The sequence below is a fragment of the Hemibagrus wyckioides genome, linkage group LG11, assembly GCF_019097595.1.
Source record: "Hemibagrus wyckioides isolate EC202008001 linkage group LG11, SWU_Hwy_1.0, whole genome shotgun sequence".
In the NCBI taxonomy this organism is placed as follows: Eukaryota; Metazoa; Chordata; class Actinopteri; order Siluriformes; family Bagridae; genus Hemibagrus; species Hemibagrus wyckioides.
Genome location: NC_080720.1, coordinates 25,480,700 through 25,508,544, shown reverse-complemented (window position 1 = coordinate 25,508,544; position 27,845 = coordinate 25,480,700). Strand labels below are relative to the sequence as shown.

The following is a 27,845-nucleotide window of genomic DNA, read 5'->3' as shown; positions in this document are numbered from 1 at the left end:
TCAGGGTAGGGTTCCTGGGTAGCATTTCAATGAGGATTGTTCATTTAAAAGCACAAACTGCTCTTAGGAGCCCAAAGGCAGCACCTGTGTGCGAATGTACTTCAGCATCCCTGTGTCTTTCTTCCCCTCTGCGTTGCTGTCAGTAGGACGTCTCTTCATAGATGGCGTCCGCAGACACGACTTGTCCGAGCACTGGATGAGAGACATTAGATTTAGACTATAAACCCTAAAACTATTCAATATAAAAGAATAATTATTTTGGTGACCAGTTCAATTACTTCTGCATTTTTAACTCTGCATTTAATTCATGCTGTGAACTGTCTCTAGTTCATCATGAAAAAATCTGTGCTGTATGAAGTGTAAATAGTTCATGTTTATATGCTGGCAATCAACTCAATTTGGGTAAACCAGCATTGTTAAATGAAGTGGATTGGTTGCTTTAGGGGTGTTTTTTTTGGGGTGGCTCAAATTGGTGATCAATATTATAGCATCGTTTAATGCTCTGTTCTGGCTGATATTAGTGGGGTCCTTAATGTTTAGGAAACTGACAGAAGCTGTTTATTCAGTTTTATGAACTTCAGTGAACAACCCCATTACGATTAACAGTTTTGTCTGGGTTTAGACACTTAGACACTTTAGTAGCAATAGGCTCAGTATGGTAAATTCTGCTGGGGCTAAATATACATCACAGTGTTTAGTACTGTTGCGTGACAGTATTTTTAAACCTCTTTGCTCTTCTTGGCACGGGAGCCAATGCTACTGCTGGAGCTGTTCTCTCTCAGGCTATCAACAGTCTCTCCATAAAGCAGCTTGATGGCACGAACGAGGCGAGCACAGGAGCGACTGTGACGTTGGTAGCAGCGAGGGTGGCAATAGTCTACATGAGTACAGATAAAACTCTGCTGGTTGCACAGTAGAATCATTATCTGGAAGAGAATCAAAATAATAAGTAGGTGTTTTAATCACACATACCCCCCCCCCCCCACACACACACACAAATCAGTGTGTGTGAACTTACATGTAGCCATGACATGTTGCGGTGGTAGTCGTCCACTCCACTGGTGCTTCCAGGACCTTCGGGCTCAATGCTGGGCTCACTAGCACTCCAGGGGCTCCCTGAAAATACAAATATAAGTTCACAAGAAGTTTATGAAATAAATGTGTTTTTTAAAGTGTTTTTACCTCATTACTAAAAACTCAAATAAAAACAAAACTAGCTCAAGTTGAGGTGTTGCCATTAACTAGACTGCAATGAATCCCAGTAATAGATCAGTTGAGACTTGGCAACTTGCAGTCATCCAGCATACAGTCTAGCAGCTCATTCTGAGCAGTTTGCAAGTGTGCCTTTGTTCAGATGTTTGAAATATCAATTGTGTTTCCTGTTACACAACAGTGCACAAAGCTAATATCATTAAACATGGCTGCCAGGTTTACAGGTTTCAAAACCCCCAACCGAAACGAGCCCAAACAATATGGCCAGAGGGAAAAGAAGACATTTTTCTTTTTGTTCCTCAGCCTTTGCATAAGAAACAAAGTCACCATGGTGCACATGCATTTATGATAAACACTGATCAGCCATAACATTATGACTATATGACTAATATTGTGGTGGTCCCCCTTTTGCTGCCATGACAGCCCTGACCCATTGAGGCATGGACTCCACTAGATCTATGAAAGTGTGCTGTGGTATCTGGTACCAAGATGTTAGCAGCAGATCCTTGTTGCGAGGTGGGGCCTTCATGGACTTGTTTGTCCAGCACATCCCACAGATACTTGATTAGACTAAGATCTGGGGAATTTGGAGGCCAAGTCAACACCTCAAACTCGTTGTTGTGCTCATCAAACCATTCCTGAACCATTTCTGTTTTGTGGCACGGCACATTATCCTGCTGAAAGAGGCCACAGCCTTTAGGGAATACCGTTTCCATAAAAGGGTGTACATGGTCTGCAACAATGGTTAGGTAGGTGGTACGTGTCATGTCCATGTGATGTAAAAGAAAATGTGATTCATCAGACCAGGCCACCTTCTTCCATTGCTCCGTGTTCCATTTCTGATGCCCATTGTTTGCACTTTCGGTGGTGCACAGGGGTCAGCATGGGCACACTGACATTATAGTTTTATTTTTATATATTTTTTAATATATTATACATTTATAGCCATAAAATTTTAAAGCTTCATGTACAGTGTACAATCATTCATTCAAGCAAAACTACTCAGCATGTAGACAGACATATTAAGGAACTGTTCTCACCAATATCAGTGACCGTGTCTCTGCTCTGAGACAGCAGACGATCAGACTCTGCGTCGTTCTCGGACTCCGAGTCCTGCCGAGACATCTTGGTGCTCTTTAGACTGCCAGCTCTGCGGATGGAGGACAGAGAACCACCTTTCTTCACCTTGAAACTCCTTGCCCCTTTAATCTGCAGCAACCGAGAGCCTCCAATGCGGATCTTCCTGGCGGGAGCTGAAGAGTTCAGTTAAGAATCAGATGTATGTCTATGAACAATCATAACTGATTCATCAGCAAAAAATAATCATACCCAGGGGTTCTTGAGATGATTTCTTTTCATCACATGTTGTGTCAGACTTCAGAGTGTGACTACTGCTGTTCAGGGAATCATGGCCATCCTCATCGTCTAAGATTCCAGCAAAGCTGATCTTCCTCTCATAGCGATGGCGGCCAAGCTCTGGGTCCAGACGCAGCCGGCAACTCTCTAAATCCTAGAATATTGGGATAGTTGGGCACATTTGTGAATTTATGTTGATATATTGTTTGGCTAAATGTTCACACCACATTATCAACTTTATTAGGGACAGCTATACACTGCAAATTCATACAGTTATCTAATCATTCTATCATGTGGCAACTCCACAATGCATAGAATCATGTAGCTACAGGTCAGGAGCTTCAGGTAATGAAACATCAGAATGAGAGGAAAAGTGTGATCTAATATACCTATTGCATGGTTGTTGTTATCAAATAGGCTGCTTTGAGCATTTCAGGAAGTGCTGATCTGCTGGGATTTTCACACACAACAGTCTTGAGAATGGTGCAAAAAAACAAAAAACTTTCAGTAAGCTGAAGCATATTAGTGGTCAGAGAAATTAGAGAAGAATGACCAGACCGGTCTGAGCTTTACACTTTACTTCATTTAAAGTTTGATGTAATCATTAACTAAAACTCTTGACCTGTATCTGCAGGATTTTTTTGCATTGCGCTGTTGCCACATAATTGGCTGATTAGACAACTGCATAAATGGACAGGTGTTCCTAAAAAAGTGGACGTATATGGACACCTGACCAATCACACCCATATAATTTATTCCCTTCTTTTGTTATTGTAATAACCTCCACTCTTCAGGTCAGTCTTGGCAGAATTGGCCCAGTGATGTCATGCTGGGTGAGGAGCATTCAGGAGAAAGGTATTCAGTGTGACTGAGGTGAGGGCTTGGCAACCTTGGCAAACCATTTCTTAATAGACCTTGCTTTGTGCAGAGGGGCATTGTCATGCTGGATCATGTTTGGGCCCCTTACTTCCAATGAAGAGAAATGCTACAGGATACAAAGACACCTGTGCATATTCTTCCCAATTGTGTGCTTTCAACTTTGTAGCAACACATATGGGTGTGATAGTCTGGTGTCCACAAACATTTGCCAGTAGAGTGTACTTCATGAAAGATTTTTTAAATCTAACCGTCTTTTAGTGTGGATAAAAATATCATTGACCACTATAGTTACAGTAAATCTGGTCAGTCATAACTAAGGAACAAGTGCACATTCTGACCACTAGGGGCTCTGTGCGTGGGCGTGGAAGGCAGGGAAAGGTCTCTCTCAGGAAGGTAGTGATCTCTAAAAGCAGCTGACAAGCAGCCATCTTAAGCGCAAAGGGACAGCTGCACTTGGTGGGGTTTACAGTACCTGTGAAAAATCGAAATGCAAAAATCCATCTCTATTAAACAGAATGGAACAGAAATACCATACAAGATCAGTAACATGAACTCTCTTTGGAATGATGTTAGAGCTTTAATCATATTATTTTACTGTCATCCAGGAAGTCTTCCTCTTCATCCTCTTTCCTCGCCCTCCTTTTGCTCTCCTCATCATAAATAAAGCCCAGGATGTTAGCTGGACTCTCGCTATCTGAGTGACACAACTCGCTCAGACGAGTGCCAATCGCCTTTTGGAGAAAACATAACAGAGTTTAAGGCAACAATTAAATCTTAACAAGTATGATGCATATTGTAGGTTGGTGTCTAAATAATTTTGCTTTGGGCAAAGAAAATCAAACTGGGCCTAATACTGAATATTAGTATCAGGGTCAATACTGACCAAAAACACCAGATTAGTTTTTCCAATCTAATATATTGTCGTGTGTTTTTGATGTGTGACATGTCACTGTCATTCACTGACCTGATGTATGTTTTACTAATAAATACAAGATACAAATTCTCTAATGCTATATTAAGCCTCTGATATTTTGTATAACCTGGCATAAAATTAGGCTTGGTTACTAATACGATATCAGATTTGATCAGTAGATCCCTAGTGTCAAAGCGTTTGAAGCGCTAAACTTCAAACGTCAAAAGTATACTTTCATTCAAACACTTCATCAGTTTTAATTTAGATTCTGCAAATTGTGCAAAAGGTAATGCATTGTATTGTGTGTGTGTCCATCAAGTACTATTAATTTATATTTAGTAGTTTTATTTTAAGGTTAATTAATATCAATATGTAAACTGCAACATAAAAAAGATTATAAAAACCCTGCACATTATTTCCTTCTTTTATTTTAGATATTTCAACATGAGTTACAGTTTGGACATGGACTCACATCGCCCCACTGGTAGAAATACTTAGCTGCGTTCCACTGCAGCTTATTGTTTCTCTTGTTCCCAGCTACAGGTGAGCGTCCTCGAGAAAGCCCTCGCTTGGTGATGTTGACGTGATGACCCTTCATCCATTCTGGCCAGTTGCCACGGTTACAGCGATGAACAAAACGAGCGCACTCCAGGAACAAGGAGGCTCTCGCCACCACTGGAGCTTCCTGATTAGAAAAAACAAACAAACAAATGAACAACATAAATTGAAACAGACTGGCCCTGGTGCATGACAAATTGAATTAAACAGTGATTTAATAATTCAGGAAGATAACTGTGCTGTGTTTGAGAGCACAGATGCTTCTGATCAAATGACAATGCCACACAAAAAACACATTTCATTATTATTTTTTCATTCATTTTATTATTATTATTATTATTATTATTATTATTATTATTATTATTATTATTATTATAAGATTTCAAGCAATACAGGGTAAAAAAAAGACACAAAGCATAAAAAATGAAAATAGTTAGTTAGGTAGCAGCATAATGCGTCCATACATGAAATGAATGCAGAATACAAACTAAAAACAAAAGCAAAACCAGAAAATGGGCATAAAAAGAACAGGTGCAGTAGTACACTGTATCACAGTGACATATACTGAAAGATTGCTATATCAGCTACAGTGCAAACAAAGAGCTAGCGCAATATATAAGGGTACTGTTCATATGTGTAAACAAATGGTACTGATTAGAGGTATAGTGCAGTATAGCAGTATCTGGACAGTCCCAATATTGAATGAATGCAGCTAAAATAGCTGGATGGAGTGATCACCAAGGCACTGACAGGGGGAGCTGCAGTAAAAAGCCTCGGTCAGCCTCTGTGTCCAGGATGCCACAAGCTTGGTGCAGAACTTTTGCAGCAGTGCAAACTGAGTGCAATGTCTATTGACTGAGGTCAATATGTGGATTTTATAATTAATACAAGAGTGTACAGAAAGACAGTGTAAGTTATCTAGAACATGAGTTATGTAGAATATGAGGAACAAACCAGGTCCAGTGCAGCTGCCAGGATAGAGGCATCTGGGATGGTTCCTGGCTCACAGCAGTTCAGAAGGAACTGGAACCTCTTCATGCCCTGTCTGATGGCACCCAGATTTACTATGTTCTTATTCTTCATTGCCTCCTGGTTCGAAGCCAAGCGCTCTGGGAATCCATGGCATCCTGTTAGTGAAAACCACAAAAAAGGTACAAAGATGATATGTATGTTTGCAAAGTTACTCTGATATATGATAGATAATATTTAGTTATTTTCTACATTTGAGGCTATTATTACCATTTAGTAGAATTAAGGAAGAAAGATTAAATTAAACATGATTATCTACACATCCAATACTTCACATTTGGGCACCTCTTGTGGAGAGCTGGTAGTTCTGGTAGTCAATTTTAGGCCATGGACAGCCAGGACAAATAAGACAAAATCACTGTCCTTGTCTCACCAGACAGCTTCCCACCGAGATACACAAACAAATACAAACACGCACACAGAGCTGGCATGGAAGATGGTAGAGAACAGTGCACCAGAAGCACAGGACAAGGACACGGACTGGCACAAACACAGAGGCAGTGGTGGATGTGCAGTATAGATGGGCGAGGGGGGAAAACCCCCAGGGTTCTACCATCTTTCTCCTCTGTGTGGTGAAGCTTGGATGGGTTCCGCCGACCGGACCGCCATTTACCGAGCCTCTTGAAGAAGTTCTCCTCCTCCTCCCGGCCGAACTCTGTGGCACTTCCTTCTGACAGCTTGACGGCGCTGGTGAATTTCACCTGGCAAGACAATGTGGTCAGCCTTATGGCCTTACATTTTATGTCTATATAAACAGGAATTCAATATATAGAAAAATTATAATCAGAAACTGCTATACAAAGAATTTGATAAATACCAAACAGAAAGAGGATAAGTGCAAAAATAAAATACAAAATAGAAATAAAATTAATTTTACCCTTCAGTGCATACCACTTGTGATCCATTAACTCATTTAACTACATACTTTTCAAACAGATCCCCAAATGTCAACTAGTCTTCTATCTTTGTGCCTGAATAATTTACTAATATTCCAAAAGTACAAAAAATATTAGCAATTTTTGTTAAAGGTTTTTTGAGAGAAAAGGGGAAGATTTTGTTTCACAATTTGTGGGACCTGTTGTAGCATCTTCATTACAAAATACTAGTAAAAGTAAAAAAACCCAAAATACTAAAATGCAACAAAAATGCCCCCCCCATCCTCTCTCTTGTGTGTCGGTGAGTATACAAAGAAGTACACATCAGGCGTTGGTAGTTTCAGAATGTAACCAGACCACCGCCCATTAAAGCCTGATTTAATGCAAGGCACTGGGAAATGCATGACTGGTAAAGTTGAGGTGTGTGCATGGGGTATCCACTGGTGCAAGTCATGATTAAATTCTTGGGGCAAAAGTCTAGAACAGAAGCAGTTAGTCCTTGTTTCACCCATCCGCTAATTCTTGGGATGAACTGGTCAATAACAAATGTGACACAGTTACTAACACCCTTAAAGAATGATTAAATGCAAACAAACAATAATTCTTTAAAACGTTCTTCGTTCTTTTTAAAACGTTTTAAACAGCTCTCAATCACGAGAAAATATTTTTCATTATTAAAGTCACAATATTCAGTAAAGAGACACTGTGTTCTGTGCAAGTAAGGTTTGCTTAGAAAAATATAAAAATATCTACAATGCTTATAACTATTAAGCTCATCACAATGTCTCACCTTGGAGCTCTGCCTGATGAAGGAAAGTCTGTCCACTGAGCTGATGTCCAAGAGGTCCTCCACGCCATCAGCCAGGCCAGACAGAGAGGAACGCTTTAGCCAGTTGCCTGCACGCATGGTCACAAGTGAACAACAGAAAACATGGCTGTCCCAACTAATATAGACCTCCTGGCATATTAAACACAGTTTTTGTTAACATGTCATCTTCATGTGTCTTCTATATGTTTGATAACTCACTACCTATTAAGAGGCAGTGTGGGCAGTGTGTGGGTTAGATGATAACTGGTTCAGGTGAAGAAAGCACTTTCATACCTGAGTAATAAGCAAAAGAGCAAAACGGAAATGGAAATGAACTGAGTTGATATGAGGGAAGAATAACACACACACACACACACAGATGGATGGACAAAACCTATAAAGCATGAGTCACACACATTCAGCTTACTGCATACACAGGGCTTACAAACATTGAAAGTACATTGAAAAGATCCTATATATTCTTTATTAAGAGAACTGTAATGATCACAAAATATACACACACATACACACATACGTAGGACGGAGAGAGTGAATGGAAGGCGTACAGTCCTACGGCATGCTGGCGACAAAAAAGGACACAAAAAACAGAAATGAGAATGGATTTAAACCTCTGAAATTTCAGTAAATTTCAGTACACCAGTGGCGCATAAGCCATGTGCATATAATTCATACTTAATTTTTAATGAAATTTAGAATAAGTTCAAATTCAAGTTGAAAGATCTTACAAGCTTGGATTGCCAGATAAAGCACTGGTATATGAGACTCACACATGTGCACATGGCTTAATGATTATGTAATGAAACATGGCATGTCCCCATTATATCACACACAGCAGTGATGAACCGGAATAACTGATAACAAGAAACTAGGAGGTTCATGAATGAAATTTGATGTTGGCTTGACAGAGCCTGCTAAACACACTAAAAGGGTTGAATGATATTATGGTAATTTGTTATTTCTGATTTTGCTAAATAAACTTGGCTGGTTGCTAGGGTGTTGCTAGGTGGCTGTTTTGTGGTTTCAGGTAGTTGCTATGGTGTTTCCAGATGGACTTAATATGCTGGTTGTATGGTGGTAGCTAGGCAGTTGCTGAGGAAACTTTAACTAGCTGGTTAACTAGCTGGTTGCTAGGGTGCCAATTGGTTACTATCACGGTCCAGCTGGTTGCTAGGGTGCCAATTGTTTGCTATCGTGGTCCAGCTAGTTCCTAGGGTGTCAATTGTTTGCTATCATGGTCCAGCTGGTTGCTAGGGTGCCAATTGTTTGATATCATGGTCCAGCTAGTTCCTCGGGTGCTAATTGTTTGCTATCATGGTCCAGCTGGTTGCTAGGGTGCCATGTGTTTGATATCATGGTCCAGCTAGTTCCTAGGGTGCTAATTGTTTGCTATCATGGTCTAGCTGGTTGCTAGGGTGTTGTTAGATGGAGTTCCAGGTGGTCACAATGGTATTTCTAGGAGGTTGCTATATGATCCCTAGAAGAAGAAGAAGAAGAAGAAGAGGAAGAAGAGGAAGAAGAAGAGGAAGAAGAAGAGGAAGAAGCAGAAGAAGAAGAAGAAGAAGAAGAAGAAGAACAGAATGTTGGCTCTTTCAAGCCAACATAATAACAAGACCCAACTGTATATAAAAGCCCAGAAAATGTACAATGAACTAACATTGTACATTACACACAACAAATATCTCTGAGTCACAGGCAGTCAGTGATTTAGAATTTCCAGCACATAAATGAGGGTAACTGGATGTCACATCCACACACACACACACACCTATGGGAAGTTTAAGCTTCTTGCGCAGTGAGATGCGTCGGGAGCGAGAGCGTGAGCGGCGGTCCGTGGTGGTGCCCGAGTGGGCGGTAGTGCACTCTGATGTGTCCTGTTCTGATTGGCTGCTGGTGTCACTGGCAGCACTCTGTGATTTGAACATCTTCCTCCAGAAGTCCTTCCTTCCTAATAGAGCTCCAGGGATTTGCTCATCACTGATACACATGCATATTGTAACAAATTCAAAAATTGTATGGTAAATTGTATGAAATGGGTGGCTTTGTGAAAAACCGAGATATTTAGCCTAGATGTATATAAACTTTTGATCTCAACTTAATTATTAACCATTACTGAGTGCTACAACTATTTATTAAAATACCTAGAAATAATATTTTGTGTAAGAATTCACTTGAAAAATCACATTTTATAGAAATTCATAAAAACTATGAACTATGAACATATGAACTATGTGTCTAAGCTGTAATGTAGTAACCTTTTTTGTGCATTGGGCTTGGTGTCCTCTTTGTCCTCGAATTTCTTTGTGGCATTGAGTTTTTCTGCACTGTCCAACAGGGCACTTAAAGCCACACGGCGAAATACGTTGCCATGTGATTCTTTGATAAACTGAACCAGCTGTCGAATGTCACAGTACAGACCCTTAACATGTGAAAGGTGTACATATGAGAGAGACATGGATGGAGACAGAGATAGAAAGGGAAAGAAAAAAGAGAAAAGACTCCTACTTAGTGATGGGATGCAAAGCATTTATACTGAAACATAATGAAACACCAAATGGTACTTACGAATACATGACAAGCAAATAGTCATAAATTTCTAAATGCTGGTGCTCACCAGGTTTTCTGGACTGTGCAGCTCATGTGTAGTCGATGCACATCTGGTTATGAGGGATTTGAACATGCAGCCCACAACCACAGCCTCCATGCTCTGGGCAAGAGATTTATCCCCTCCTGTAGCAAAATTGTTTCCAAAGCCAGCCTTGTCTGAAAACATACAGAAGTGATTTTAGATGCTGTACATGAGGCTGAAGGACAAGATGGAGCAACTGAACTGAGGCTCAGGCATGAGTGAGAGAACAACAGAGCAAGCAAGAAGCCATCAGCACATACAAGATGTAGAAAAGGCAAAAATTATAAAGCACAAATGCAAGGCAAAGGGTCTAAAGGATTGCATACATGCAAATGTCTGTGGCCTGATAACTCTTGGACCTAACAATCAAGGTTATGCTTCCATATCACAGCATTAACTTTTTCTTTCTGCTGGTTTTGAAAAAGCAGTATTTAATAAAGCTCACATCATTTTTAGTGGCTACTCTGATGTACTCATCCTAATCTGGAGGCGAAAATGTCACCTGAGACACAGGGAGGGGTGCAGGAATGGGAGTAATGCCTATTTTTGGGCAGTAAATTTAGATATTGTGTATCTACCGAAGTTTCGCTTATTCGCCCTCCTGGACCTCTCACCTGCACTGCCGTATTCTGCAAGAGAAGAGATGTGGGGCAACATTGGTGTCAGGCCAGCACAGACATGTAGTTTTCAGGAAAACACTAAAACACCCATTCCAAACACACACACGCACGCACACACACACAATTCACACAATTCACACACACACACACAAACCTCACACTCCAAGGGACCTTCAGGGTTTCATTATCATTCCACTCATATGTTCACTAACTTGCCAACTGTTAAAAGTACTGCAAGTAAATTAGAATTTAGTTCACATCATTTACTGAGAATTGGGAAAAATCACCAACCATGCACCAGCTAACATTTCTTAATATTAAAGATTGGCAAGTCTACTGAAAGGATGAGTGACTGAGTAATGGAGGAAGAATTATTTACACACACTGGTGTTTTATGGCAAGAGGGTACATCTGAGGGTAGAGTAGGACAAAACTATCCACACTACAGCCTAAACTGCCCTTAGAGCCCCTACCAGTCCCTAAAACACAGTTTTAAGGGGGGCGAGAGACAGAGGAGAGATGGGAGTGTGGAGAAAAATGAATGGAAAACAACAAACAGACATGATCAGTCTTTTCAGAACAATTAAAAAACAATATGATTATTCACTTCTATTTTAGAGAATGGAATACAGTTTTTGATTAATTTGGCTTAAAGTCGGAGTATAGGCGTTGCAACAGGTACAGGGTGTAAGAAAATATCATTACAAATTTTATTCAATAGAAAAAGTCAACCAGGAAGAGAAGATGTATTGAGATTTTCACAGTATCACAGATGATTTTCCTACACCCTGAATTAAATGCAAGATTCAACTAAAACTGTGTATCACTATATAATGCCTTGCAAAAAATGTGGGATAAGATTGTTTAATAAAAACAGAAATTGAGCTTTTTTGGCCAAAGTATGTGGTTGAAATCTGTCCATTTCTCAACAAACACCATCCTAACAATGAAACATGGTGGTAGTAGCCTCATGTTGTGGGGATGCTTTTCCTCACCAGGGATTAGAGGTCTTGTTAAAATTTAAGAACGGATGTATTGGTCCAAGACAACCTGCTTCAAACTGCCAAAAAAACTAAAGCTTAGGAGAAACTTCACCTTTCATTAGGACAGTGATCCTAAGCACAAGTCCAGAGCAAAAACAAAAATGTGAATGTTCTACATTGACCAGATCTCAAAGCCTTGATCTCAAGCCAACTGAGGATCTGTAGCACTGTCTGAAAATTGTGCTCCATATTTGTGGTCATCAACCAAACCTGAAGAATGTGGAGCAAATCGGCTAGGAGGAATGGGGCAAAACCTTTTTTTTTTTTTTTTTTTTTTAAAGATCTGCTGGCAAATAAAAAAAAATTGACTTTGAGCATTAAGAGCTTATTGCTTTGCAAAAATAATACTGACTGGAACAATCTGTGTAAGTGTCATTTAAAATTCCTGATGAATTGAATGACTTTTAAGGGGGTTGAAAAGTTTTGCAAGGCACTATATTTGTGAAAAGGGTTATGGTTAGCATTAGCTTATCATGGGAGGGTGGAATACACTTGTAGAGAAGTCAGTGGACTTAATGGAAATAACATGCCATTATAGAGACATACAATTAAGTCCATCTCATGTGGACACATGGAAAACATGTCCACATGTGGCAAAGTTTAAGGGCGGTGAATACTTTATGCAAAGCACTATACGTGTTCTACGTCCCTGATGTGAAATATCTAGACTAACTGTTTTTAAACTGTTAAGTTTTAAACGTTTAAGGATCATGTCAGACTATAAAACATTGTATGCTGTATAGACAGACTGAAAGACACTAGCAAACACAGAAAGCTTTGAGACACATACAGAAATGCTGTACAGTAGAGACAGGTTTCATGTGTCATGATAATATCTGATCATTTATGGCATTATGGTGGTGCCTTTATTTGGGCACAGAAATATTCAAATGTATAGAGAATGGTGAATTATAACTGCTTTCAATGGCAACACTAATAATTTACCTCAATACATCATTCATACATTTATTCCAATATCATTTTTGAGTCCATTTTAATTTGAAAGTATCAGCCTTTTTTATGTTACCGAGTTAAAAACTTATAGCTGATTATGTGCTTGGAGGGGGTGTACATTGTCTGTAGATATTTCCTCTTACTGTCAGTGATAGGCTCCATACAGAAGCCAAGAAGAGCATGCAGAAAGTCCACTATGTTGTTGAGAGAATCCTTGTTGACGTACTCTTTCATGGTCTGCCGGAACTGCACTTTATCTAGCTTGTACAGACTGGTCAGGCAGTTCTGAGCCTACACAGTGAAAGTCAAACAGCATGAACACACAATCCAACCTACTAGTACAAATGATGTTAAGGTGCTATTTGCCTTAGAAATGTTACAACAAAAACACAATGCCAAAATTTTTACTTCAGACAAAATTACATATGTGTATCCTGATACTGTTAGGGGGAAAAGGAAAAAGACAAAAAACACTGCTTCCCTAAAATGTTGAACCTAATAATATTTTCATTGCATTTAGATATTCAATGTCTAATTTCATTGGTCACATACACAATCATACATGATACGAAATGCAGCAAAAACTGAATAAATCCATTAAAAAAAAAAACAGAATACAATACAATGAAATAAAATGAAACAAAAATAAGATAAAAAAAAAAATCAAAAGAAGCTAACAAACTAAGATAAAGTGAAAATAGCTGTGCAAAGTAGAGTGGTAATTGAAAAGTGTAGGGAAAAAATACATAGACAAAATATATATATTTACATAGACAAAATGTACATAGACAAAATATATATATTTTAGTTTTTATAAATATATATAAGAAATCGCAGCATATGAAATGATAGAGTTACTGAGTGGTGGTACACAGATGTCTCCAGTAAAAAATGTAAAGTGAGCTGTGCAAAAGAGTTAAAGTAGAGGATTTTGTACAAAGAATGTGTATAATAGTGTGTGCTTCCACAAGACAGACCTTTACAAATTGCCACTTATAATACACCAATGATTGCAGTGCACAATAAACACACTCTGAGGAAAGCATTAATCATCCTCTTCTACATACACATGCTCAGAGGTGGCCAAGATTGATGAATGTCACTGTGATTGACAGGGGAGAGAGGAATATCATCCATCTCAGCCCAATACTGTTAGTCTCCTGACCATAGCTTTGGCCTTGTCATCGTTTGTTCTTCATGAGATTCATTTCTGTGGTTTACTATATGTTAACAGCATTACTTGCCAAAGAGATTTCAACTTTTGCTTCCTATAATGTAATTTGTTGTGTAAAACTAGATGTTTGTACTTAAAATACAATTTGGCTGAATGACAGCATTTGATCCAGCAATCTTTTCTAATTCAAACTAGATCAAATTTGCCTGAAATGTTTGCCAAGGTTTAGAGTACAGAACCCTGAAGCACTAGAGCAGACTGAAATTTAGAAAAGCTCCATACAACAACGCTTACCTGCATGCGCAGACGGTCTCCAGAAAGCCCACGATGGCCTTCCCCACAGCCGTAGGCACAGCCAAGAGACTTCACAATTTTAATAAGCATAGTCAGAGCTAATCTGTGGGTGCTAAGGGCGGAGTCCTCTTCCTGGGAATATAACATGGAAGCAGTATGACGGTACATGTAATATACCATCAGAATATACAATACTAGTTAATGAATATTTTCTAGCAGTACAGGAATCCTATGCATATATACATGGGCATTTTCAAAACCAAACTTTCTCTGGTTTGTCCTACAAAAATCTATTTCAGTCACATACCTTATTGCTTTTGTTGTTTTTAATATCATTTTTACTTCCACTTCCACTCTCTCCTCCTCCTCCACCTCCTCCTCCTCCTCCTCCATCACCTCCTCCATCACCATCTCCACTCCCCCCACTGGGAACAGCCCCTGTGCTGCCAGCCACACCTCCATGAGCACCGCCTACACTTTGACTGGCTCCTTCCTTAGAAAGATCTGCCTCCTTCACCTTGTCTTCTGGTTTAGCACCCTTCTTAGACATGCTGGGCACAACACCCAGCTGCAACAGACATTCAATAATGTTGAGGGCCACGTCGCAGATCCGTGAGCTAATGTCATGAGTAAGGACAGCATACACAGCCCTGAGAACAGCCTGGAAAATTAGAATTCGAGATTAGAAAGAAAGATTAAAAAAAAGGAAGCCTAGGTTCTAAACATAAGAAAGATCGTCAGTTTTATGTTTGTGTTTATATTTCACTAACATAGTATACACACATATAACCTTATGTGACAACAACATAATTCAATATGTAGTCATTTTTCTCAAAAGTAAACCAACATTGAGAAACCAGGATTCGAACAAATAAGCAAGTCCTTCCTACATCCATGATTATTAAGAGAGTAATTAGCAGCCAGCTCTAAACCATTAAAATGCCTAAAATGAGATTTCTGAAAGATCTTTCTTTTCAGATTTTTGATCTTATCTTCTAATCACTGCTAAACAATGAATGTACTATTGACCTAGGGCATTTGATTTCATTGTACTCAATAAACTAGATGATAAAGCAAACAACTTTCTGAAAAAATCTCTTACAGAGAGATCCAGCATGCCATTCTTCAGGATAAAGTTGTTGGTTCCCTCAATGCTGTCTCTTTCTTCCAGACAGGAGTAGTTGATACAGGAGTCAGTGAGGCTGCGTGGCAGGTTGGAGCAAGCCAGTGGCTCACAGGGCATCTCAGGGATGGGGTTTGGGTTGCAGAGCTTCTTAATGTGCTCAGTGAAGAAATCAGTGTAGCCCACATTAAAGGAGGCCACTGTTGTGTTAAAGGTGGCCATAGTAATAGTAGAGATCTGGGAACGGACTGGAAGATGAGAGAAGGAGAAAGGCAGACAAAGTATAAGTCTGATTATGGGGCATGTGGTTATAAGGAAATAATCAGTATTTTGATGGTTTTACCACCCCTAAGTTGATTATTTTTCAAATACCAAAACATCTCATTGAGTATATTATTCTTGTTAATGCCACAGTAATTTGTCACTGATCATGATTTTCTTTTACTAATTAATTATTTTTTATTAAATAAGATCATGCTTTTTTATCTGTTTATAGTTATAACTTAACTATAACTTAGTTATAACTTAATAATAAAGTGGTAGATTATCCATAAAACAACTTAGTTCCAGTTATTACAGCTGCTATGAATATGTAACGTCCAGACGCCCCCACCCTGTGTGGGGCTCAAACCCGGACCTCCATGGTGCTGCGTGCGCCGGCATGCTGTGGAGATAGAGCCATATTCAGGACTCAATTTAGCGCTGCTTTATTAACATAAACACAAGACTGGGGGAAACAAATGTGAACACCAGACATGACACTAATCAAGAAAACATGAAACAATAACCAACAAAGACAGGTACAAAAGGATCCCTATTTATAGGGCACAACATTAGGGCTAATGGAGAACAGGTGATACGGCGGGAACGAGAACAATAGGATAGGCGTGGCACAAGATACACACAATAAAGCAGGCTCCATAGAGTCACCTGCCAGCCCCCTCTCCAGGCCTGGCAGGTAACTGTCCAGCAGTTCCTGACAGAATAGTTGATCCCTGACCGGATTCTCTTATTTTCCTCGCTAGTGAAGTTAATAACACAAAAGCAGCTTGTCATGTTATAGAAAATATTCAAAGCTCTTTATCAGCAGTACCTCTGATTGTAACAAAGCATTAAGCAGATTCCTTCCCAAAAAATGGTTTTCACTCTAAGCTTGGCCATATCAGTAAATACACATTCATAATCAGTTATAAGCAAACTGCCCACCATATAAATCCCTGGCTAAGTTGGGTTCTAGTTAATTAATCAACGCTTTCTGACCAATTACACTTGGGCATTTTAAAGCACAGTGATATAAATTAACAGCAATATGTAATTCAGTATATCCTTTATGTTACATATGCATGCTGCAGCTGAAATGATTGTCTCCACCCATGTCTTACTGTCAGTTGTCTTCCTAGTGTGTCACTTGCTTTCACATTAGCCTTTGTATTTAAGCCTGTGTTTCTTTGTTCATGGTGAAGTATACACCCAGTGTCTACCAAATTGATACCAAACTTTTCTTTTTATGTCTTTTGCCCAATTAACTCTCTTTGCATATCCCCTGACTTCTGCCTGTTTCCTGATTCTGCTCTAATGCTTTAGATTGATTTGACTGTGTTCAAATAAAGGATCTTAACCTGCAGCTGTCTCCATCTCTGCTGTCTGACACTGCAGCAAACACTGAAAAATAGCTAAATCAATTTTACAAGACGGGATGATGGACGCTTACCGCCCTCTTTGATGGTGTTATCACTGTGGCTGTTGGAGTGGTCAGGCAGGTTGTGGTGGGAATGAGAGTGTTTTACTCCGAGACTGTCCACATCCCCTGCTGTGTCTGTGCTACCACGACGAGTCAACTTCCCTGCCAGACAAATCAACATGTACATTTAACATAGTCCAACAGATAATATTATAACATCATTATTATAATTAGGAGTAAAAATATCACAGAATGACAATGTGTTTCAATCTTATTTCTGTAAAGCTAAAGTAATAGGAGACTTCTAAGCCACACTTCTCTTGAAGCAATGGACAACTTATGTGCTGTCATCATGCTCATGCTCTTACAAAAAGGCATAAGAACATTTGGCACCAAACTAGAAACACTGTTCAAACAAGAGAACGTATACAGCTAGACTTTAGCTAGCTCTTAGTTGTTGCTGTCCTTCACCTGCATTGAGTTGGCACAGCAAATCATCTGAACCTCATATTTGATTTTGGCACAGGTTTTCCACCAGATGCCCTTCCTGACATCCATTTTACACCCATTTTATCCTGGCTTAGAACCGGTACTCAGAATTAACCCTTTAGTGGTTGGGTTGGTTCCCTGCCTGGGGATTGAATGCAGGTCTCGGTGGAGAGAGTGCAGGATCCTGCCACTGGACCACCAGGGAACTTCATTTAGTTTTTAATATTACTCAAGTATTACTTCAGTATTACTTACACCAAATTGTTATGCTTAAATTATTGCCATATGCTTTCTAGTTTTTAAGCAACAACTTTATTAATATTCTATGAATTTCCCATTGTCTAAGTCAAAGAAATTTTTTTTTATATGTTTTGATATTCCCAAACACAGCACAACACAGTATTTTGTTGTGTTACCCATGATACTGGAGGGCCAGCCACCTCGCTCCAGGGGCCGCCGGTCATCGCCCAATCCAGAGAAGCTTCCAAATGAAAAGGTGCTTCGTGTAGGTGACACATCCAAGTGGTCCTCGTGCATGAGGAAAGGCATCCCCATACGCCGCTGTCTTTTCTTCCCCGTATGGTGGAAAGGAATAGAGCCCTTTCTTTCCCTATCCTCCCTGCGGTTCTTAAACTAAAAATAAACAAAAAACATAACATGGGTTCTTCAACATTTGCTTTCTCAACTTATTAAGGTATTTTAAGGTCCTGGAACAAACAAACCTTTTTGAAAATATTCATGCTCATGTCTGTAGAGAGGTCTGGGATGGCTTGTCGTCTGAGGTTGGTAATGGATATCTTGGAGAAGGTCTCAGAGCTCAGGGACCTCCCCTCCTCATTACACTTTAGGGTCATGTCCTTAGTACAAAAAAAGTATAACATTTGTACACAATTTAACAATCATGGAATATCAGAGTCCCGAAAAACAAAATCTCTACATTTACCAATTGTATGATTTTCGTTTAAGTCATATTAACAGACAAGCATTCTGCTTCAACCAAAAAACCCAGCACTTTTTACTGTCTAGATCACCACATTTGGACAACAGAAAGAGGGAATTTCTGATCATTCCCACCTTCAAACCTGTTTAATTTCATCAGATATGCTGTGATTTCATGAATAGTCAGCTTCAGCTTCAGATCTGAGTTGGCCTTTCCAAAACACAATTATTCTAATTTGTTGTTCATTTACACAGAAATCCTTGTTTAATCAGCCAACTTAAGTTGAGATTCAGAAAACAGATTGGAACCTGTAATTCTCTTAGAAAATTGCAATCTATTTAAAGTGGATTTGTCGTAATAATATTCTTTAACAATATAATTAATTCAGTGATATTACTTGAAAATAATTTAACATTTCCTGGAATACGGATGCATGTATATTCAAAGCATATGATGCACTGTGACATTGACTTGTAAAGTTGTCATACAAATCCATCACCCAGTTCATTTGTAACTGGTTTGCGGTGTAATCTACCTGTGTTTTATGTGTGTTGACCAGAGATGGAGTTGCAGCCACCATGGAGCTGCTCCGTGGTCGAGGTAGGGGTGCTGTGGGCGGCTCCGGTGGCCGTTCAGGCTTCTCTTGCAGAATCTGTCTGAGCCGCTGCAGGTAGAAGAGAAGAGCCCAGTGCACACCCTCCTCTGTCCAGTGAGGCTGGAGCAAGCAACGTAGTACGGCCACATCAAAGTAGGTGGCATAGCGTGCCCGCTGGCACACAGGCACAGCTCCAGGAGCTGACAACCTACCAAGAGATATTTTTAAATTGTGTGGTCCTCAGATTTCAATATGTAGTCATTTTTCCCAAAAAGGAAACCTTTCGAACACAGATGGGAAAAAACAACTTCGTCCTTCCTACTTCTACAATCATTAAGAGAGTAATTAGCAGCCAGGTCTTACTAATGCACAGTTGCAAATCTTTCCAAGAGTGGGCATCCTGACAAACTCAGTCTGAGCTCACCCACAAGTTACATTGTGTGACCACAGTGTGAAGGGTGACTAGATAAATGCCCCTTCTTTCCAAAAAGAATATGATAGCATGATTTCAGTTTACAATATTGCATCAGAAAAACAAACATAATTTCTGGAACAATACTCTTTGGCCTGGTAAGTCTAAACACATCATATTAAATGTCAAGTATGGTGGCAGACGGGTGATGATTTGAGATTGTTTGCATCCATAGGAACTGGGTAGTTTGCAGTCATTGAGAAAATGATGAACTAGCAGTACAGTGATAAGTGACATAAAAGTTGTTTTAAAAAAGAAAAAGATGTTTTATGCTATGAGAGGCACTTTGCTACCCTGTTATAGGGAAAGAGCACTATAAATCAAATCAACAAAAAACTAACAAAGTGTATATAAATTTTTGACTGAAAATCTCATATATTTAATAAAAGCTGAAATAAATCTCTTAGTCTCTTAGCTAGTATTGTAAAATTTGCTGTTATGGAAACATAGTAGACATCATAAATGACTTAGCACAGGAAATAGATAATAACATGAAGGAGTAAAACATTGGGTTTGAATGTTTTTAGCCTGGATTTGTGCAAAATACTTGGTCTCAGCTGTACATATATTTATCTGTTTAGATATCCGTGTGTTTTGTGTGTGTGTGTTTATGTATATAAGATTGCTCACTTCTTTTGAGTGAGGCCTCGATCACATGGCTGCTGTGAGGTGCCTCCTCTCTCCACCGAGTTGCCACGGCGACAGCTCTGGCCCTTCACTGTAGGGGAGGAGGAGTCACACACAGCAGATTCACACACCACCTGGAGAGGAGAGGAAATCAGATCACATGACCCAGGCGATGAGAAATCACATTACCGCAGGGGGAAAAAAGCTCTCTGGGGATTGTGAAGCTTAAAGGGCTATGCAGATGCTCAACAAACACAATCATCAGATCAATCACTCAGTAATTTCTAACTATGTTTACTTCCTGTTTGGTTTAAAGATGATGTGCTTGTTTCTATTTGAGGTAAGTGATGAAGTTACTAGTAAGTTACAAAAGTATCTGGTTCCTATTTTGCTCACATGTAAATCTGAATGTGTAATTCTGGATATTTTCTGGATTTAAGTACTTACTGTGGGGCAAGGGTTGCTGGGAGCACAGAGACTGCACTGGTTATTTACCACAGAGTTCCTCTTTGCTGTGGAGAAAATATATAAATTGTTAGGATAAAAAATGTTTTCAATTATGAATCGCACACTACAAAATGGGAGGGGTCAAACAAAAAAGTGAAAAAAAGTGCTATGTTTTGAAGTATCACATCTACAGCTCTGCAAAAAAATAAGAGACCACTGCCCAGTCTCCAGATCTGAACCCTATTGAAAATCTCTGGAATGTCATCAAGAGGAAGATGGATGGTCACAAACCATCAAGCAAAGCTGAACTGTTTGCTTTTTTGCAAAAAGAGTGGTATAAAGTTCCCCAACAGCAATGTGAGAAACTGGTGGAGAGCATGGAGCCAAAACACATGCAAATCGGGGTTATTCCTCCAAATACTGATTTCTTAATGTTATTTAGCCAAAGTATTAACACAATTTGTTTGCAAATGATTTGCACTTTGTTTTATTTGAGTTATTAAAGCTCTGCAGATACTGCATGATCTTGGGTTATTTTGATGTGTTGTCATTTCCTTTAAATATACACTCTAAATAACAATAGTTATATCCTGAATGTAGGAGAAATATTGTCAGCAGTTCACAAAAAAATGAAACAAAACTGTTCATCTTACCAATACATGAACCTGGAAGGAAAAAACATAAGAAACTCATTATTTTGCAGTGGTCTCATTTTTTCCAGAGCTGTATATGTAGATATAAGTAAATTAAAGCTATCTATTGTCTTATATTCATTTTTGGTCTAAAACGCAAATGTCTTCATTGTACAGCCAAAACAGGAAATGGCCTTTCCATTCCAATATTAATGGAGGGGACTGCAGTATAAATCCAAATGTTTTATTTCTCTAATTTTAATTAATTGGAATAATGTTAATATAAAGTGGCCCTGTGAAAAACATAATTTCTTATTCTGGTGTGAAAGGAAGGGTTTGATTGGGTATTATTTTTGGGGTAACAAATTATTTATACCCAAATCTCACCAGTAACAATGTTGCGCATGGGCTTGATGAGAGCACAGAAGGCAGGCACATCAGGCTGACGATGCTCCCACATGGGCTGCCAGATGACAAGACCACTAGCCAATCGAAATGTAAGGTCAGACTCCTGTCCAATACAAAGTGTTAGGTTTAAATGTGTTGTATATTAGCCTGCCTCATTCAACTCACCAAACTGTACTGGACTGACAAAAACTGGAGTTGGGCACCCCAGACATAAACATTATACTGAATTAAGACATACTGTAGGTAAATATAATAAATGAAAGAAAATATGCAAAGGAACAGAACAGACCTTAATGCGGTTGACAAGAGGAGCAAAGAGAAAAACAAACAGCTCCACAGTGGCCATGTTCTTGTGGTAAAGTTTGGCTCGAGCATACTCATTCTCTTCTGGAGTACTGTCATTGCGATCTAGATGGCTTTGGTTACTCAAAGGCTGGAAGAAGGCACTGCTGCTGCCACTGCTGCCACCCCCTGACCATCCATGTCCCTGGTCCTGGTGGCACTCCTGAGCTGCCTCCAGCAGCATCCAGTGAAGAGTGTGGAGTAGCTTGGTTTCAGCTACACCAAGTTTATCCTGGTGCCCTGGTCGAGACACAGTAAAAGTTAAAATGCAGCTTTAAGCAATGGCTTGCAAAACCTTAAGAAATAAAACAAACAAACAAACAAACAAACAAACAAAACAAAAAAGGCCAAAATAAAGCATTATGTAGTCCTTTTAAAATAATAAATGCTTGAATGGTCACCATACACATTTTTATACCAGCAATGAAGTACTGTATCTTGAAGCATTTTTAAATGTTATGCATGCTATATCTTAGGAGCTTCACCTAAAAGAGTTTCTAGATATTCATTAGAACAGAGCATAAAAAAATTGTTTTGAGGCCATGAATACTGAAACGAGATATGAAACTGTGCTGAGATGTATAAAAGAACGTGACCTTAAATTTCTCCTTACTGATATCAGGCACACAAAACAATACAATATAAAGACCAACTTCAGCAACTAATCAAGTGGAATTCAAGAAAACATGCACGAGAGTTTGATATATGGCATTAATAATAAAAATGTGATGGACTAACAGTGTGAGTACATCAGAGAAATGTATACAGCATGTAAAATGAAAAAGAAATAGTTGATCATAAACGTTTGGTAAACACACCAGTATCAACCTGTGCGTGTGTTAGAATAGCAGTTGTAGACATTTTTGTTCTTACCTAGCTTGTTGCGGTTGGAGAGGAGGATGGCGGTGCAGTGGAGGACATGAGGCAGTGCGGCCTGCACAAGCTCCCAACGCATAATGCTCTGGATGGCCTCAGTGAGCGCTGGAGAAAGCCCATGGAGCTTATTCTCCACCAGCACTCGCTCAAAAGACTACAGGAAGAAGACACATTTCACATCTCATGAGGATATCAAGCAGCTGGTATCAAATGTCCTACATAAACGTTATGTTGTGTTAATACTTAGCAATGAATCACCCAGTGACCCACGTCATGTCTTTGATTCTACAGCAGTAACATTTTAACTTGGGCATCCTGTGAAGTGTGGTTTTTTAGTTGGACGACGATGGGGTTAAAATCATTGTTCTTTTTCATTCCCTTCAACTCAAAAACATGGCAACCGGCTCAAATGTGAATTTATCACAGCACAGGTTTTTATAAATTTTACTCTAATATCTGTAGCTTAGGGTGCTGGTGGCTCAGTGGTAGGTTTTTCGCCTACCATGCGGAAGGCCTGGGTTCTATCTCTAGCCACTGGATGCAGTGCCAGTCCCAAGCCCAGATAAAAATGGGAGGGTTGTGTCAGGAAGGGCATCTGGCATAAAACCTGTGCCAAGGTGTTGTGTGGACCAGTTGGTCTGCTGTAGTGACCCCTCACACATGTAGGGAGCAGCTGAAAGATCAACAACTCTAATATCTGTAGATTGATTTTATAGAATTTACTTATTATTCCTTAAAAATGACAATGTATTTGTTACAAATGAAGTGTATTATGTGTGTTTGCTGATGTCTCTTCATTTTGCTAGGTTTTATGCTATGGTTAGCCAGCCCCTTACTACAGAGTATACATTCTGGCCTAGACTTGAATAAAACATTGCATGTTGTTTACTCTGTCTCTCATATAGTGCTCCTACCACGTTTGTTAGACATGTTGACAATACAGTGTGACAGAAGGAATCGTGGATTACTGCAAATGACAATTTAAAAAAACTGAGAAAAAAAAGAAAATTTTCACATCCTGGCATGATAATGACCCAAAGCACAAGGCCAAGTCAGCAGGGGTGGAACAGCTTTACATGAAGCATTATGAAATATCTAAATTTTAGAATTTTTGGAATATCTAAATCCTATTGCAAACCTGTAGAATGACCTGAAGAGAACTGTGCACAGGAGATACCCTTGGAATTTGATAGATCTGGAGCATTTGTCAAGGATGTGTGAAAACTAATTGCCCAATCAAACAAACATCTAAACATAAACCCCTTGGTGATGTATTACAAGCAAAAGGTGCTTTAACAAAGTATTAGCTATTGGGGCAGTGATAGCTCAAGTGGTTAAGGCCTTGGGTCATTGACTGGAAGATCAGGGTTCAATCCCCAGCCCTGCCAATCTGCCACCATTGGGCCCTTGAGCAAGGCCCCCAACCCACCCTGCTCTAGGGGTGCTGTATCATGGCTGACCCTGCACTCTGACCCCAACCTCCAAGGATGTCATATTCAAAGAAAGAATTTCACTGTGCCGTAATGAATATGTGACAAATAAAAACAACTTAACTTTGTGGTATGAATATTTATGCAACCATGTTATGTTACATCACAAAAACATTGCACTTTATCAGGGATGTGCAGATGTCTTACAGTATATCCACTGTATATGATGTGGTCAGCAGGCTTTATGATCCATTTCTACAGACATCATGCACATGATATAAAGAGCCCTTTGCATTCACTGACATTGGTAATAAAATTCAGTTTATTTTATAGGTGTTTAGAATAAAGCACAGTATCAAACACCAGCTTGCTCGAATAAGAAGGCAATGTGAGCGGTCACGTGACAGCCTCAGGTGTAATGAGTGAGGAGGAGGAGGAGGAGGAGGAGGATGGGTGAGGGGAAGCATCATACTCACCACGCAGGATGCTTCATACTGCTTCCCTAACTTTGGTCGCAAAAACGCGCTAAAAATAATGCACATGAACAAGAAACAGGCCTTGTCAGACATCAGAATCAAACATCTGCTTCATTTTAATACGCTGCTGTTATTATTATACGCAACACTATAACCTGAAGCCAATGAGCATTCGACATTTAAATGCCCTACAATAATACATAGTTAAATACAAACGCTTTTTTTTTTCTTATACACTGTGAAATGATGGCATGCAATTAATGGTAATTAATACTGAGAGCTAGCAGAATGATAGGACAGAGAGGAAGATGAGAAATCTCGCATCACAGATAAATGCTTATAATTATACTTTGTCCAAAAATTCTTTGTCACGGCTCAAATCACCAACCTGGTTTGTCTCCACAGGAAGGTCTGGATGGGAAACGGTATTCCACCACAACTCTCCTGGTCACTGTCATCCAAGCTCTTCCTCTTCACCATCTTCCCCGAGACTGACGGACGCAGACGGTCAGATCAGATGCGTCCTGTATAACAGCATCAAGATGACATTCTGTAATCTAACGGGAAATGACCAGAGGTGAAGGTTTCTAATGGCTTTCCGAACACCGTCGGCTTTTTCAGAGCAGAGCGATACCCAGAAATCCAGCCAGTAATATCCAGTCAGAAACCAGTGGATCGTTTAAAGACGCAGTACAGGAAATGAACGGAAACCAGCAGCCAACATCCGGGATAAAGAAACCTGACGGTAAGCAGGGACCACATCTGATGTATGATGTCAAAATATGAAATGGATTACAAGAAAATGTCGGGGCCCTAAATACACTCTCAGAAAAAAAATCCCTTTTATTTTCACAGGGTTGTTATTCTCAGAGGTTCACCTTGTGTATTATAGTTTAGGTTCAAGGTTCTTTATTCGTCACATAAATAATACGTGTGACGTAATATAATGAAAGTGCCTCAATGAACAATACAAAAATGAAAAAAGAAAAAAAAGATAGACATAAAAATGTATTAAACATTTAGAAAAATATAGTAGTAAGGAGAAATGTAAGGGAGTTAAATAGAATGTATTTGAATATACACAGATCAGGCCTAACATTATGAGCACTGAGAGGTGAAGTGAAGAACACTGATGATCTCCTCATCATAGCACCTGTTAGTGGGTGGGATATATCAGGCAGCAAGTGAACATTTTGTCCTCAAAGTTGATGTGTTAGAAGCAGGAAAAATGTGCAAGCGTAAGGATTTGAGTGAGTCTGACAAGGGCCAAATTGTGATGGCTAGACGACTGGATCAGAGCATCTCCAAAACTGCAGCTCTTGTGGGGTGTTCCCGGTCTGCAGTGGTCAGTATCTATTAAAAGTATGCTTTAAGTCCTGTAAGCATCCTTTAAGTCCTGTAATTATCCTTTATGTCCTGTAAGTTGACAAAATTACAAGACTTAAAGGATCTGCTGCTAACATCTTGGTGCCAGATACCACAGCACACCTTCAGGGATCTAGTGGAGTCCATGTCTCGACGAGTCAGGACTGTTTTGGAACCAACACAATATTAGGCAGGTGGTCATAATGTTATGCCTGATCAGTGTATACAATTTATACGCAACTAGGTTATTAGTTGTGTATAAACTGTATAATAAATATCAAATTAAATATTTAATATTAATTAAACAATATCAAAACTTTTTAAAAGTAAATAAAGAAGAAAAAAAAAAACCAGACAAGTCAGACAGATCTACTGCATTGGTCTCCAGGGGTCTCCAGGGGTACTGATCCGAAGACTTCCCCACACCAGTCCCCCGGTCAGGATATATGATTATATACCCAGTGTATTCTGCTATAATGTACATTCTATATAGTATTTTAAATGATGTCTATCAGTATTACAGCATCAAGCAGGAGCCACACCTGAGTTCACATGTTTAATCCATTCATCTTTCCTTTCAGTTGATTCAGGTGTGGTTTTTGCTCGGTCAGAATGAAAAGGTCCCATACATGCACAAAATAAATTTACCAGTAATATGCTGTTTGTGGGTGCTGGTGGCTCAGTGGTAGGTTTCTCGCCTACCATGAGGTAGGCCCGGGTTTGATTCCCAGCCACTGGATGCTGTGCTGGTCCCAAGCTCAGATAAAAATTGGGAGGGTTGCATCAGGAAGGGCACCTGGTGTAAAACTTGTGCCAAGTTGTTGCGGACCAGTTGGTCTGCTGTGGTGACCCCCCCACACACATAGGGAGCAGCCGAAGGATCAACAACAAGGCTGTTTGAGAACATCCTCCAGAAAGGGCAATCGGGGCAGCAACACAATGCACAAAATTGGTACAGGACAAGAGCTCCACTTTAATAAACAGAGTGTGATCTCTGTGACTTTGGATCATACATAGAGTTAAGCCAGGGTCTGAAGGTCTGAGAACACTACTGTAAAACATGTATCTGTAATTCTTTTTCAATTTAACACAAAGCTGGTCATCACAAATGGTCATCACAAACAGCAACAATTTTAGTAAAATTTCTCAGTACTCGTCCCCTTACCTTTAAGACAACATGCATTGAAGCTCACAGACTCAAGCTTGCAGAAAGCCTGATGATCATGATGCTTAAATTCAGATAGTGACCAAGAAATTGTGCAACATTTTGAATTCCATATAATCAAAAGTTTGTGCTTTTTGCTTTATAATAGATTTAAATATAGATTTAAGGTATGGTCTCAGACGTTTGGACTCCTCTGTATATAGTTTATTGACATAACACACAGCAAAATCCCCAGTGATGAATTAACACCAAGAGTGCCAAAGTAACACCCTACAGTGTTTCATATATTTAGTTAGCCACTGACTATCCATTTTAATTACATCAAAAAAGTGGGAGCAAGAAAATAGACAATTTAACTAAAGTTACTTACTTTCAGGGGGCTGTTTCTCCTTTTTGGCCTTTTGAAATTTTCTAC

General features: G+C 39.4%; 1 protein-coding gene across 9 annotated transcripts in view; it reads right to left on the bottom strand.

Moving 5' to 3' along the window:
- The window catches only part of LOC131361584 (protein unc-80 homolog), a 53,864-nt gene extending 28,265 nt beyond the window's left edge, over positions 1-25,599 (bottom strand). For 4 of the 9 annotated variants that reach the window (XM_058402860.1, XM_058402865.1, XM_058402861.1 and 1 more), the window contains exons 1-31: positions 25,289-25,599; positions 24,901-24,949; positions 22,992-23,148; positions 22,066-22,358; positions 21,756-21,879; positions 20,737-20,801; positions 20,293-20,423; positions 19,131-19,398; positions 18,378-18,512; positions 18,072-18,288; positions 17,197-17,328; positions 15,465-15,733; positions 14,670-15,023; positions 14,363-14,494; positions 13,038-13,185; positions 10,856-10,906; positions 10,263-10,411; positions 9,904-10,067; positions 9,417-9,625; positions 8,166-8,210; positions 7,613-7,719; positions 6,501-6,648; positions 5,873-6,045; positions 4,833-5,045; positions 4,043-4,178; positions 3,786-3,919; positions 2,542-2,722; positions 2,253-2,465; positions 1,019-1,116; positions 726-926; positions 85-192 (exon numbers count right to left, since the gene is read on the bottom strand). In XM_058402860.1, coding sequence (XP_058258843.1) covers positions 85-192; positions 726-926; positions 1,019-1,116; positions 2,253-2,465; positions 2,542-2,722; positions 3,786-3,919; positions 4,043-4,178; positions 4,833-5,045; positions 5,873-6,045; positions 6,501-6,648; positions 7,613-7,719; positions 8,166-8,210; positions 9,417-9,625; positions 9,904-10,067; positions 10,263-10,411; positions 10,856-10,906; positions 13,038-13,185; positions 14,363-14,494; positions 14,670-15,023; positions 15,465-15,733; positions 17,197-17,328; positions 18,072-18,288; positions 18,378-18,512; positions 19,131-19,398; positions 20,293-20,423; positions 20,737-20,801; positions 21,756-21,879; positions 22,066-22,358; positions 22,992-23,148; positions 24,901-24,949; positions 25,289-25,380 — 4,896 coding nt within the window. In that variant the 5' untranslated portion in view covers positions 25,381-25,599. The remainder of the gene's footprint in view (positions 1-84; positions 193-725; positions 927-1,018; positions 1,117-2,252; positions 2,466-2,541; positions 2,723-3,785; positions 3,920-4,042; positions 4,179-4,832; positions 5,046-5,872; positions 6,046-6,500; positions 6,649-7,612; positions 7,720-8,165; positions 8,211-9,416; positions 9,626-9,903; positions 10,068-10,262; positions 10,412-10,855; positions 10,907-13,037; positions 13,186-14,362; positions 14,495-14,669; positions 15,024-15,464; positions 15,734-17,196; positions 17,329-18,071; positions 18,289-18,377; positions 18,513-19,130; positions 19,399-20,292; positions 20,424-20,736; positions 20,802-21,755; positions 21,880-22,065; positions 22,359-22,991; positions 23,149-24,900; positions 24,950-25,288) is intronic. The other 5 variants (XM_058402864.1, XM_058402869.1, XM_058402862.1 and 2 more) reach the window with 4 other exon arrangements.
- Positions 25,600-27,845: the final 2,246 nt, after the last annotated feature.